This window comes from Parasteatoda tepidariorum, chromosome 8, assembly GCF_043381705.1.
Source record: "Parasteatoda tepidariorum isolate YZ-2023 chromosome 8, CAS_Ptep_4.0, whole genome shotgun sequence".
In the NCBI taxonomy this organism is placed as follows: Eukaryota; Metazoa; Arthropoda; class Arachnida; order Araneae; family Theridiidae; genus Parasteatoda; species Parasteatoda tepidariorum.
The window spans coordinates 59,352,639-59,368,057 of record NC_092211.1 but is presented as its reverse complement, the minus strand read 5'-3'; the positions used below and the strand labels follow the sequence as shown (position 1 = coordinate 59,368,057).

General features: G+C 29.3%; 1 protein-coding gene across 1 annotated transcript in view; it reads right to left on the bottom strand.

Annotated features, from left to right (window-relative positions):
- Positions 1-5,401: 5,401 nt before the first annotated feature.
- Positions 5,402-15,419, bottom strand: part of LOC107443484 (Nostrin) — a 43,766-nt gene continuing 33,748 nt past the window's right edge. Inside the window, exons 12-15 of the mRNA XM_071184065.1 lie at positions 13,066-13,183; positions 11,997-12,116; positions 7,808-8,731; positions 5,402-7,602 (exon numbers count right to left, since the gene is read on the bottom strand). Of these exons, the coding sequence (XP_071040166.1) occupies positions 8,628-8,731; positions 11,997-12,116; positions 13,066-13,183 (342 nt within the window). The 3' untranslated portion in view covers positions 5,402-7,602; positions 7,808-8,627. The remainder of the gene's footprint in view (positions 7,603-7,807; positions 8,732-11,996; positions 12,117-13,065; positions 13,184-15,419) is intronic.

Genomic DNA, 15,419 nt, shown 5'->3' with positions numbered 1-15,419 from the left:
CTGATTCCCTCTTCTTATGGGCGTGGTGATGATCTATCACCATACCATTGACCAAGCCATAGACTGCTTCTGGGATCGTTTCACGGAAAATACCACCTGTGGTGTTTACCCCCATCATCCCAATACTTTGAAAGGAACACCCGGGGCATGTATCCTTACATTGAAAAGAACTAAAGAGGTTATCTTTGGCATGGTAATATGTAGTAAAAAATCTCACCAATATTATTAATGAAAAAGAACGAAAGTTCAGTGCCTGCCGTTATTAAAAAAAAAAAATATTAATAATAATTAATGAAAAACCATCGACTCAAATGATTCTTTACTACTTAACCGGTTCGAATCCTGGTCACGGCATGTTTTTTTTCCATCTAAAATAAGGCTTTAGTTCTTTAAAGAAAATTCCGGAATTTTACAGTTTTTTTTAAATTTATTCTTTTAAAAATGACAAAAAAATGAAAGTTGCTATGCATTTTCTTTTCTTTAATAAGTTATTTATTTATTTTTCTATTATACTTAATTAAATTATTTATGAAATGTTGAAAACATAAGTTGCGTACTAAAAAATCAGAATTAGGTACAATGTGTTGAAGGCGCACTAATAAATTAAAATAGGGTACTAATGTATGATTAGCTAAAAAGACATACTAATGAATTAAAATAAGATTTTAATATCAGATTTTTTTAAAATTTTATTTATTCTTTTAAAACTGACCATTATGTGTCACTGCGTTTATTTTTTTCTGCAATAAAATTAATTTTATTTGGGAAATATCTAATATCATTGAACGCATATGAAGCTAAAGTGAATCAAGTCAAAAGATTGGCTTAATTTTAATCCATAATTAATCAATTTTCGGTTATGAGACAATTAAGGTTAAAGTTTATTAACTCTAGTTTAATTCTATAGTGAATTAAGACTATATTAACTATGGCTCTGAAAATATACACCATTAACCAGGATTGGTAGAAACCCGGGTTTTTAAGAAAGAAAGAAAAAGCTCGATTATATCTTTATGAAAAATTTATAATAGTAAGCTTAGTTGGTAATTTACAATAACAATTTCGTGGGCATAATATGATTTTATTCTTATTAAAAAAATCAATTTTTTTCTTCTCTTTTTTTAGTGAGACGAACATATTTAGGCAATTTGTCTCGTGAGTAAAAAAAAAAAGTCAATGCACCAATTTTACCATTAACCGCAACAAATGCAATTTTATATCTTTGGACTTAATGCAATTTAGCTTTGAATGCTTCACATTTTTGTGGAAGTACAGTGCGCAAAATAAAAAATTGGAACACCCTGAATAATTTTTGATTTAATGATCGGATTTTCCAGTACCAAGACGCAATCTTATTAATGGTTCGAGAGGCTGACCTCAAATATGCTTATGAGGTTCTGCAGACGATATTTTAAGTTCCGAAATCAGGCACAAAAACGTACTTTCTCTGAAGAACTATAATTTTTTCTTCTTTTTTGATAGATTCGAATTCTTGACCCTCTAAATATGGAGGGTAGCCGCAGTCTTAAAAACATGATTCCAATAATTTGGACAGAATGGCAGTCGAATGTTTGGACCACGCAATGTTAATTTGATTGCTTGCTTATTTCACCATCTCAAGTAGAATTTAAAATTTTATTTCTTACGAACTATTCAGCCGATTGCTTTCAGATTTTTGATTGAGTCACTTAAAATTACATAAATTAAAAAAGTGTAAAAATCTGTGAATCTTAATATAACAATTTTACAGACTGAGGTAATAGTAGATAATAGTAGAAAAACTCCAATTATGAAAATTAATTTTTTACATAAAAGTGTCCTTGGATAAACGAATTTTACGATTTCGTGCAAAGTTTTTTTGATTCGTTTAAAGCGATCTACATCCTCACTAATCAACTAGCGCAGGGGTGGCGAACCTTTATACATCAACGTGCCATTTTTCTGAAAAATTTTTTTAATGTGGTCATAGACGTGCCGTCAAATAATTTTGACTTCGTGATTATAGGGAAAATAATAATACTAAACACTATCAACTCAAAACTCTTTATTTACATTGAAATAAATTACATTTTGCAATGTCTCAGTTATACACATAATTCAACTTAAAGTAACATCAGTGTGACTTCTGTTGTAGATGACAAATAACTTATATTAGGTTGTAAGATGTTAGTTTAAGCAGGACTCTTAAATTATTTTTGCTAGTTATTTATTGTTAGCTGGTTTTTTATGGTTATTAATTGTTTCTTTAGCATTAATTGTTAATTTTTTTTATTAATAATTGCTTATTATTTTGTTTGTTTTTCGTGAATTTTAATTTAATTGTTCCATATGCTTCAATTGTGATAGGTGGCGTGCCGAAAATATTGTGTCGAGTGCCATAAATGGCACGCGTGCCATTGGTTCGCCATCCCTGAACTAGAGTACTTAAAGTTGAGCCCTTGAACCATTAAAATTGAACTTTAGTACGTTAAAATCTGATCAATGGATAAAAAGATGTTAAACTTAATATTTTGTGTTATTTTTTTTTATATTCCTGTACTAAGTAATGCCATGAAATTTTTGACGTAATAAAAGCTTAGTTGCAGACAATCATTTTTTATTAGTTTTTAATACTTTAGGTATTTAGAAATGGTCCTGAAAGCTTTGAATAGTATGGTATACAATTTTTTATTTCATTTTGAAGAATGTAACTCTGTATGTCAAAAGACAAAATTTGAACGAAATTGGTCGAATAATTCTAGAGAAATCAAATTTTAGATATACTTTTTAAAATCTTGATAACCCTGAAAAATTTAAAAGGAAACTCTTAAAATCGTGTAAAAATTTGTATACCTTAAATTAAAAATTTTTTTAATTGATTGTTAAAATGAAATATTAAAAAATAATAACAATATTATTAATTCATTTATGCATGTTTTTTTTTTTAATTTCGATAAACGAATTTTAAAACTGTGTGCAAAATTTTTTCAATTCGCTTATAGATAAATCGAAATACAAAACAAGTGAAATTAATATAAAAACAGTCCAAACATTCGACAACGCACTTGACTAAACCACTGGGGACCATATTTTCCAGATTGCGACTCTTCCCCATTTTGTAGGTCAAGAATCAGAATCTGTCGAAAAAAATATATGCTTATTCAAAATGTTTATTCATTTTGTGTCTAATTCTGAGACTTAAAATATCGTCTGCCAGTCCTACAGTAGACTGATCCTAAAGACACGGTTCCCAACAGATCACCGAAGTCAAGCATCACTGGCTGCGGTCAGTTCGCGGGTGGGTGACCACTTGGTTCAGTCTGCGTAGGGACCGAGGGTGTGCGGTATTGGTCTTTGTTAAACTGTTCTACCGTAAAGTGCTCGACTTCGCGTGCAGATCGTTGGACAACCGAAGCGGGGGTGCCATCCCCTCTGCAGAGGATCAAAATTGTGATGACATGTCTTCGGATCATCCTCAGGGATGTTTCCCAGATCATTGCCAATAGCCCATTGTGCAGCTCTAGTGCGACGTAAATGAACTACAACAACAGCCACTAATTAATTAGCATATTTGAGATCAGGCTCTCGACCTATGAGTCCTTGTAAGTGAAAACCCTATCATTAGATCAAAAGTTACTCAGGGTGTTTCGCTTTTTATTTTGAGATTTGTAATAGTTATATGATGATGTAGTGCAGTGGTTCTTAACCTTTTTAAGCCGCGACCCAAATTTGAGAAATATGTTCATGTCGCGACCCAAAAGAAAGTCAAAATTAGGCTGAGTAAGCCACAATGATTTCTTCTAGGAGGTGTTGGTATTACTTATTATTTGGTGTATTACTAACTTTTTTGGTTCGACTCAGCGCGACCCAAGAAATATGCTTCGCGACCCAATTTTGGGTCGCGACCCATAGGTTAAGAACCGCTGATGTAGTGGACTTACGTGAATGCGTTTACCATTTGATCTATTTCATTGTAGTAGAACCAGTGTTGTATTTACTTACTTTCCTTTATAATGTATTTTTTAATATCTTATTTTGTTGAAATTTATGAATTTCATTAACCAAATAAAGACAAATATTTTGGCAAACACAGTTTGCAAATAGAAATACTTGCAATGTCATCCCCCCCTTTTACCAATACTTACATTAAACTTGTATATAAATATTGCGTTTTTTTTTTTAAAGAAAAAATCGAGAGTTCCAATGAAATTAAAACAAATAACAATAAAAAGAATGTATGTGATTTTAGAAGCAAATAAACAGTTTGACGCAGAGCAAATTATGTATAAACAACAAACTATATACTGGAAAATGTTTCTATGGTTTGCACTAATTCATAGAATGTAATATCTTATAAATGTTAATATAGTCTTAAGTTGTAAAACAGAAATAAAAAAAAAACATTCTTAAAAACAGAAATAAAAAACACTATATAAAAACAGCTTAAAAAACATTCATCAATCTATAATAATTTAAACTTAATTTTTTCCCCTTGATATTATTGCTTCGAAGTATTATCTGCAATTATTATTGTACGTTATTTGCAATAGTTTAGAAAAAATCAACTATGCAGAAATTCAATAGATTCAAATTGCTGTTAATTAAATAAGGTTTTAGACTTAATAACTAATTGAAATTTTTCAAAAATGAAGTTTACCCCCTCTGAATTTCAAATTTGAATATTGTAAGAAATGAACTACTTACCAGGTAAACATTTCTCATTCTTCTAATTTAGCTATGAAAAAGGAATATGCTTAAAAATATTCAGTCTGAATTTAGAATAATAATTCACAATTCACTTCAAATTATGTATTTTAACTAAGAATTACTTCTTTGATAAAAATAAATAAATAATATGTTGAATTATCGTTTGCTAGTTTATTGAGGTAGATTTTTTTTTTAAACAAATGTAAAAAATTTATTTTACAATCCATATAAGAAAAATATGTAGTTGCCTATGAGAGTAAATTTTTTGTGAATTATAAACTGCAAAGTTTTGAGCAATATCTTGACTTTTGATTGCTTTTAAAAGATAAAAATTTGGACTAATGTTAAAATTTTTGAAAAAAAAAAACTTTCATTTTTAATAAAATATATTTTAAAGATCGTCTGTTACTTAATGTTTTATGCTTTTTTTCCAGTTCACTGTATGGTAAATTTGATTATTCTATTTTAAATTCCAAACATTTTAAAGTTATTCTAATTTAATTTTCTTACAAAATACAGTTTTCCAAGCTATGTATAACAAAACCTGATATCCAACTTTGATTAGAGCTAAAAGTTAATAGTAAAGTGAATTTACTGGCAAAGTTGTCCATTTTTATAGTAATTTATATTTAATAGTAGCAAGTTTTAAAAGAGACAAGTAATTCTATTGAATTCAAAACTGTATAGATATATACATAAAAATTCAATCCGAAGCTTATGAAATTTTTTCTTCTTTATTATGACATTTTGTACATGAAATTTACAATCAAATAGCCTAACTTTTCATTTACCTATATACAATAGGAACAACTTCCACATCCCTATGGCAAAATACATTTTACATCACTTTTACATTTTTAATCCAGAATTAAAAACATACAGGAAGAATTTACAAACATGAAAATACATTTTTCATTATTATATTCATCAGAAAATATACAACATGTGGTCAGAATGACAAAAATGTATACATTACACGTACTAAGGAGCACATTTATAACAATATTTATCTATCAAAATGTATATCTTAAAATTTCTTCAAAAGTAGTTATCTTAAAATGTATGTTTTAAAAAATAATCGAGGATATTTATTTTAAAATACACGTACTAAAAATATTTTAAAAGTATTTTATTTTTTTATACTTTATGATCAGATGTTTGGAGAGATTTATTTCATTAATTTGTAATCACAAAGTAGATATACGTTAGTCAATATTCAAACATTAATCATCAAGAAGAAAAATGACAGATTAATATCCAAGATTATTTAACTTGAATCCCAATATAACAGTTAATTTCTCGCCATGTTGATAGTCTTCAATGAAATTACTGATTTAAATTCAGTGATTCAAAAATGCCTAATTAGAATATTGGTTTGATTTTTACAGTCAAAATGAACTTTTGTTTTATGAAGGCATTTCTTTTTGGGTTTTGGACTGAATCATCTTAGTTGGTTTCTAACTTAATAGCATAAACATTCAAATGCTATAAAATGCACTGATGCACTGCCATTATCTGAAGAAAAAAAAGTGCAAATGCAACATGCGATGTTATAAAAAATTTCAATGAAAACTAAAAATTTTGGTCTGGATGAAATTAAAAACATTTTTGAATAAGAAATTTTATTGCATGGATAGTAATAATCCTTCTCCATGTAAAAATACTTGTTAGTACTTTTAAGGCAGCTCTATGTCACAAAGGTTTCGTGAAAAAATACTTATCCTTTATTTAAAAAAATGCTACAATATCTGACTCAACAACTATGATACTTAAGAGGGTGAATAGTTGTAATAATAATAAAGTTATCCTCTTTAAAATATATTTTTGATGCATATTATGTGATTTATTATAATAAAATCAAACGTCAAAGCAGTTCAAAAATCAACTTTTTTGTGTACACTTATTTGTGGTTATTTTACTACCAATAATGAAACAATTGTATAAAACATTTTAATGATGTCCCTAAAACTAACTAAACTAAGAGAAATATATAAAATACAATGTGTAGAATGCAATGCTACACAATTTGTATAGCTATTATTCATGAAACGTATAACAGTCTATAAGGATGGTAAAAGATATTAAACTTTTTTTATGCAAGCATTTTGAAACTGGGAAATTAAATACGAATATTTTTTAAATTATACTTTACTTAATTTATGTAAAAAAAATCAATTAATTTTTCAAAATCACCTAAATAAAACAAGATGTTATGCCCATCAAGAAGTGTCATACTGTGAATCAAAATCATTAAAGAAAAAAAAAATTTAAAGAACTATATTCACAGCAAAAAGGTAGAACACAATGTATAAATGCTCTAAAAAGTTATGAAAACTAAAACAAAACTATATAAATTTGAACATAGTATGTAAAAACGTTTTTAAAAGAAGGATGAGATGAATGTAAGGTTGATTCTAAATTAACAGTATATTGACAACTACTCAGCATAACAAATGAATCAGTGGTACCCACTATATATTCTGTAAGCTTCTCCAGAATCTCGAGTCAGGCTTTTTCAATTGTGAACAATCATAAATTGTATATTTACAATTTATTTTGTAAAGAATTTTTTTTTTAAAATATTAATTATAAAATTGTACAAAACAATCACTTCCTTTTACCTTTCTGAAATTTCCCTGACAAATAAATGAACTGTATCAATTTTCTGCAATTTCCCTGACAAATAAATGAACCTTATCAATTTTCCAAAATTTCCCTGACCAATAAATGAACCTTATCAATTTTCTGAAATTTCCCTGACAAATAAATGAACCTTATCAATTTTCTGAAATTTCCATGACAAATAAATGAACCTTATCAACTCTCTGAAATTTCCATGACAAATAAATGAACCTTATCAATTTTCTGAAATTTCCCTGACAAATAAATGAACCTTATCAATTTTCTGAAATTTCCCTGACAAATAAATGAGCCTTATCAATTTTCTGCAATTTTTCTGACAATTAAATGAACCTTATCAATTTTCTGAAATTTCCCTGACACAAATAAATGAACCTTATCAATTTTCTGAAATTTCCCTGAGGCAAATAAATGAACCTTATCAATTTTCTGCAATTTCCCTGACAAATAAATGAACCTGATAAATTTTCTGAAATTTCACTGAAAAATAACTCAAACCATTCTCACATCCTGGAACCATTAAGAATAAGTTCCAGAAAGTGAAGATCCGATCAAAAGTTATTCTGAGCGGTTCGTTTCTCTTGCTCACATTAAGTCCCAAATACGATAATATAGCAAATGTGTCACTTTCTTTATCAGTTCCTTTCAATGACAGATTCAATTCTGTCATAAAAAGAATGTTTTCTTTGCTAAAATGTTTTAGTATTACCAACGGAGACAATAAAATACAGCGCGATTTATGAAACACATCAGAAAAATATAAATAGAAACAATGTTATTATAAATATGTTTTGAAATTTTACTTTTGAATTAATTTTACATTCTAATATTTGTTAAATAGTACATCATACGCTACACAATGCAGCCTACAAGAATTTATTATTTTTTCCCACCTAATTTGGATTTTAAGCTTGATTTTCTACCAAATTTTGATTTTCAATGACTTTTCTCTACCACGCCTTACAGAAAATCTAGTGAGTACCACTGATTTAAAATCTAAGATATATCATATATACAAAAGTACTTTATTCATACATTTAAAGAACCAAATATTAATTCAATTTTATTTACAAATGCCTTATTTATCCATACACATCATATGTACATTTCAGGTGCACAGTTCTTTAAATACACTTCCTTAAAATAAGAAAATCCATTTCTTAGATTTAAAAACGAATTTTTGTTCATAATTTAAGTCCTATAGTGCATCATTCATCCAAATTTAAGCTCTTTAGCAATGAAATTTGACTGCTGTGTTGTCAATGTGACAAGAGGAACTTTTTGGAAGCTGTGTTGAGCAGTTACAGTTCTTCCACATAAGTTGAGGGGAAAACTCCCATGGTACCATTCAGTTCACCTTGCCACCAACCGTCCTCCGTTTTTTGTACCAAAATAATTATGTCTCCTGAAACCACAAAATGTGTTAATTTGAATGAAACAAAATAATTGAGAAGTTTTTATGCTGAAGAAAAAAATATATCTAATGTACATTTTAATCAGAGTTGGGCAAAATATAACTGATTATAAATTAACGAACTACTTTCAATAGCGATTTCGAGTAACTCGTTAACGAGTATAATGCAATTTTATGAGTAGATAATTTAGGATAAAAATTATAAGTGTAAGACTGACTAAAGATTGCACTATGATTACAAATAGCTATGATTATATCTAATTTTCATTACAATTGTAACTTCAATCCCAAATAACGGTGAATTTCGAGTGACTAAACAAATTCATTTTTGTCCAACTCTAATTAGGCTGCACACATTATATACACTGAAGCCCATAAATTAAGGATAATGTCAGCTCCGGTAAATAAAGTTTCGGATCATAAATCACTAAATATTTTAATCTCTTTCTAACTAGTTGTAATACTATTTTCAAATTATTCAACGACTTACAGAATTTGAAGCGTTAATCATAAGCTAATTACTATCCATTATAACACCCTCTGCTTCTAATTTCAATATAGAATAAAAAATCTAATTTTTTTAAAATTAAATTGAGCCACATGGGATAAAAAAAAATATTGTTTTCCATGATTTTTTTAATAAAAAAATAATTATAACAAACTCTCGATTTTCTTAAAATTAAAATTACATTGTTTTATTAAAGATTGTAAAGATGTAATTTTTGAGTAAAAATGTCATACGTTAGGCCTTAATTTTTCAAATCATAATTAGATCATTTTAAAAAGCATAATCAATACAAATGTAAGGTTGGCTCTCGTTATTTTTTGGGCTACCCTCCCTCTGCAATAGATCTAAAATGCGATGGTATGTCTTCGGATCATCCTCAGGAATGTTTCCCAAATCTTCGCAAATAGCCTGTTGCGCAGCTCTAGTGCGACACAAATAAAGTTCTACTTTTACATAACTCAATCAAATATTTTCAAATTGAAATTCTTAATTGAAACTAATTTAACTGCAACTGAAACAAGTTTAACTTCATTATTTCAGTTTCTTTTCTTTTCTTTTATCCGTTGTTGAACAGCCGACCCACTTTTGGGTTTACGACTACTAATGTTTAACTCGCCTTGCAATTTTGAACCAATCCAGAAGAAAAGGAAACTCCTGGATCAGTACCCCCAGAGGTATAATTTATTATGGGAACATGGAGGACTTCGTGACTCGGCAGATTTAACGGGCATCAGTCACCATTTACACACAGGGAGTCTTCGGCAGGCGGGGATCGAACCCATGACCTCTTGGACATGAGCCCAGTGCCCTACCAACCTGGCTATCCCGGCCCCTATTATTTCAGTTTAAAAAAAAATTTAATTCTTCACAAAAAAACAACAAAAATAATTTTTTTTTATATAATGCCGACATTAAAAATGCAAAAAAGGCACACAATACCCAGCCAGTCGCTTGTATACTTTTATTTTTAACACGTATTTTATTTCTTAATTCAAAACCTCTTAAAAGAAAATATTTTATCAAATCATTCAACTATTTTATAAAAAAAAATTTAAAGAAAAATCAAGTGTTTAAAACTGATGGAATCCTGTAAAAAAATTTTTTTTTCAAAAATGTATATACAAACCTGGATGAAGAGTCAATTCGTCACTTAGCTTAGCTTCATAGTCATACAATGCTCTGCACTGTGTCATTGATGATATACCATTAGTATGAGATGGCATATTTGCATACAGGTCATTTGAATCTACAGAAAAGAAATAGCATACATTATCTTTTCAGTAAAAAAGAAATAAACAAAGGGTGCTCAGTAATCACCAACCTTAATATATATTTTTAGAATCAAAAATGGAAGAAAAAAATATACACATTAGAGATTGCAAATTGATATAAGTGAGGGGGGGGACGTTATCAAAAGCTACTCTACAGAGGAAGGTGGAGTGGGAAAATAAAGCAAGTTTTTTTATCAGATAAAATTTGAAAATATCTCTATTANCAATCACTATTCATTATAATATTATCATTATAATTCCCCTACTTTTAATTTCAATATAGAATAAAAAAACTAATTTTTTTTTTGAGTAAATTTTGAGTTTGAAGTAAATATCTATTCAACCACATGGGATGAAAAAAAAGATTGTTTTTCATGATTTTTTTTAATAAAAAATAATTATAACAAACTCTCAAATTAAAATTAAAATAAATTAAAATTAAAATAAATTAAAATTAAAATAAATTAAAATTAAAATTAAATTATTTAATTAATAAAAATTAAAATTATTATTATATTGTTTTAAAATTAAAATTTTTTAATATTAAAATTAAAATTATATTGTTTTATTAAAGATTGTAAAGATGTAATTTTTGAGTAAAAATGTCATACGTTAGGTCTTAAATTTTTTAAACATAATTAGATCATTTTAAAAAGCATAATCAATATAAATGTAAGGTTGGCTCGTAAGGCCACCTCAGCAATGGATCAGAAATGCAATGGTATGTCCTCGGATCATCCTCAGGGATGTTTCCCAGATCGTCGTCAATAGCCTATTGTGCAGCTCTAGTGAGACGAAAATAAAGTTACACTTTTACATAATTCAATCAAATAATTCCACATTGAAATTCTTAATTGATATTTGTTTAACTGCAACTGAAACAAGTTTAACTTCATTATTTCAGTTTATTTTATTTTATCCGTCGTTGAGCAGCCGACCCAATTTCGGGTTTACGACTACTAATGTTCAACTCCGTAGCCTTGTAATTTTGAACCAATCCAGAAGACAAGGAAACTCCTGGATCAGTACCCCCAGAGGTATAATTTGTTATGGAAACATGGAGGACTTTGCGACTCGACAGATTTAACCTGCATCAGTCACCATTTACTGACCATCTTCGGCCAGCTGGAATCGAACCAACGACCTCTTGGACATGAGCCCAGTGTCCTACCAACCAGGCTATCCCAGCCCTTATTATTTCAGTTTAAAAAAAATTATTCCTTACAACAACAAAAAAAAATCATTTTTTTAATATAATGCTGACAATAAAAATGTAAAAAAGGCACACAATACCCAACTAGTAACTTACATACTTTTATTTTTATCACGTATTTTATTTCTTAATTCAAAACCTCTTAAAAGAATTTTATCAAAAAATTTAACTATTTTATATAAAAAAAAATTTATTTTAAAAATCAAATGTTTAAAATTGATAAAATCCTGTAAAAAATTTTAAAAAAAATATATATATATAAACCTGGATGAAGAGTCAATTCGTCACTTAGCTTAGCTTCATAGTCATACAATGCTCTGCACTGTGTCATTGATGATATACCATTAGTATGAGATGGCATATTTGCATACAGGTCATTTGAATCTACAGAAAAGAAATAGCATACATTATCTTTTCAGTAAAAAAGAAATAAACAAAGGGTGCTCAGTAATCACCAACCTTAATATATATTTTTAGAATCAAAAATGGAAGAAAAAAATATACACATTAGAGATTGCAAATTGATATAAGTGAGGGGGGGGGGAAACGTTATGAAAAGCTACTTTACAGAGGAAGGTGGAGTGGGAAAATAAAGCACATTTTTTTTTATCAGATAAAATTTGAAAATATCTCTATTAATTAACGGTCTCTTCCTTTAAATATTTTGAAGCAATTGAACAAGTTTTCATGCATTCAGTATCTTCTTCTTCGTTAAGAATTTATATGTTCAGATAATTTTTTATGTGTTTTTTTAACTGTTTCAACATTGATTTAAGAAGTTATTTTTTTTTTTCATTTCATCTTCGCAAGTTTTTTAAAATAGTACGGTAAGGGCTGTGATCAAGGAGTACCCAACATATAGAAAATGCTATAGCAGCAAAAATTGAACAAAAAAGCACTTTCAATTTAAAAAATATACAAACTTTACACAATCTTTTCCAATGTCTAAGAAAAGCGTTAAAATCAGCTAATTGCTGACTTAAGTGAAATCACTTATGCTTTAAAAAATCTCAATACAATTATTAAAAGAACTATTTCAGATGTTTACAGAATTTTCTGTTAATTTTGGTCCATTTTTTTTGTACAATCTTATTTTTTGACAGCAAAAATTATACCAATTTCATTAATTTATACCCTTCAAGGAAAAGGGTAATTAATTTATGCCATTCGAAGATAAGAAGAAATCAAGGCAAAAAGGAAATTAAATTTATTTACTTCAAATTTAAAAAATGCTAAATAGGTAAATGTATTTCTACGAACATACATTTACCTATTTAGCATTAAAAAAAAGGCCAAAAGAATGAATCGACACAAAATAGAGTTCATCACATACCTCGTACTTGAGAAATATCGATATCAGGTGATTCGCTAGAGCCTGATCCACTGCTGCCAGAATTCCTCCTTTCCATCCTCACCCAGTGAGGAATCTTTAGAACTGTTTGCTGCATACCCTGTGCGGTGAAATAAATTATATTATTTTAATGAATACACTTTTTTAAAAAACTAAAAAAAAAAAACTAACATAACAGATGTATTATTTTCACAATCAAACACATTTTAAAAACAATTGTAATTCAATGGTAATTATTAAGGCTTTCATATTCATTTCGATATAAAGAACAAAAACTATTTCCACTAAAACAAATTATTCATTTTTGAAATTTGCTTAGCGTTAAAATAAATATTTTTACCTTAAAAAAAAAAACATATGCTTAAACGGAAAATTCGTTTAATCAGTAATTGTGTATTACTTTGCACTATAAAAATGCATTCTTGCTTTTCATCATTAGAGGACACCATATCATGAGAAAAACTTTTCATCCTAAATTCGATTTAACCTTCATAAGATATTTAAACTATAGAAAAAGCAAGTTCAGGCAAACCTAGAGTAGGCCATGAAGTTTCAATGGTTGAAAAGAAAATTAAAAAATCAAAATGCAAGGAAATTATTGGAAGAGAGCTTCCCAATTGCATAATCCTAATTTATCCTCTCAAGACGCGGTGACTCAGGGGATAGAGCGCTTGTTTCCCAATGAGGTGAACAGGGTTCATAACCCAGCCATGGCTGGTCGATACGAATTTCGCACCCGGTTATACCGACCACAGCGCTGACGTAAAATATCTTCAGTCGTAGGCAGATCATGGATTAGAGTCCCTTTTCCGCCAGGCTAACTGAGGGAAGTTTACCTCTCCATGTAACGCAAATCCGGGTTATTTCCGTCAAAAAATCCTGATCGAAGGTAAATTTATTCCAATACGTGATGGAAGAGCAGCGATGGCTCAGGGGATAGAGCGTTCGCCTCGGGTTCGAATCCCAGTCGATACGAATTCCGCATCCGGCTTGCACCGACCACAGTGCTGACGTGAAATATCCTCAGCGGTAGACGGATCATGGGTTAGAGTCCCTTTGCAGTCAGGCTAACCGTGGGAGGTTCTTGTCGTCTTCCTCTCCATGTAACGCAAATGCGGGGGTTAGCTCCATTAAAAAGTCCTCCACGAAGACAAATTTCTCCCAATACTCGTTCCAGGAGTTCCCTTGTCTTCTGGATTGGGTTCAAAATTACAAGATTACGGAGATGAACATTAGTGGTCGTAAGCCCATAAAATTAGGTCGGCTGTCCAACGACGGCAATAAAATAAAATAAAATACTTGATGGATTGGAAAGGATAGCCTGGTTGGTAGGGTGTTGGACTCATCTTCGAGAGAATGGGAATTCGAATCCAGCCAGTTCAAGAATCCTGGGTATAAAATGGTGTCTGGTGTACTTTAAATATGTTGGGGTTACAAAGTCTTCCAAGCACCCTTAACAAATCAATACCTCTGGGGTTTTTGATCCAGAAGTTCCCTTGTCTTCTGGATTGGGTTTAAAATTACATGGCTGCGGAGTTGAACAGTGGTAGCTGTAAACTCAAATTTGGGTCGGCCATTCAACGACGGTTATAAAATAAAATACTTAATGAAGTTTCCTTGTCTGCTGGATTGGGTTCAAAATAATAAAGCTACAAAGTTGAACAGTGATAGTCTTTATTTATCCTCTTATAATTAATTTTCATTTCGAATTTTTTTTTATCAAGAAATTTCATGGCTTACACTAGGTTTGTCTGAATTATTATTAATAATAATATTAATCCATATTATTAATAAAAATTTAAATACTTTCAATGCTGCATGGAGATGAAAGAGAATTTGGCATCTTCTTAAGAATATAACAGGCAAAACAACATGTGCTCAATAATATCAAATTTGTAAAACACAAAGTATTTGTTTTATATTGAATTGAAGTTATATGGCAGTATCAAATGCTTAGACCAAAGAAATCAAATTATATTTATCTTTTCAAAGTGAATATCTATTATTCAAACAAAAGATCTAACACTTTATAAATATACAGATTTCGCATTGCTGCGTAAAATGCAATTATGTACACAGTCCAATTGCTACATTAATATATATTGCTATACGAAGTGAAACTGCATACAGAGTTTTATAGAAATTCAAAACTTCTAGAAGCCAGGACCGAATTTTAAGAGGCAGCTTGGAATCAAAAGTAGCATAAAAACTTTTTGCTTTTATGAAACTACTCGAGTAACAAGTAAATTATTATTTGTAACTTGGTACTATATTAGGATTTTTAACTCTCCCCCCCACCCCTAAAAAAAAAATTTTAATTTTCAGATACCCCCTCT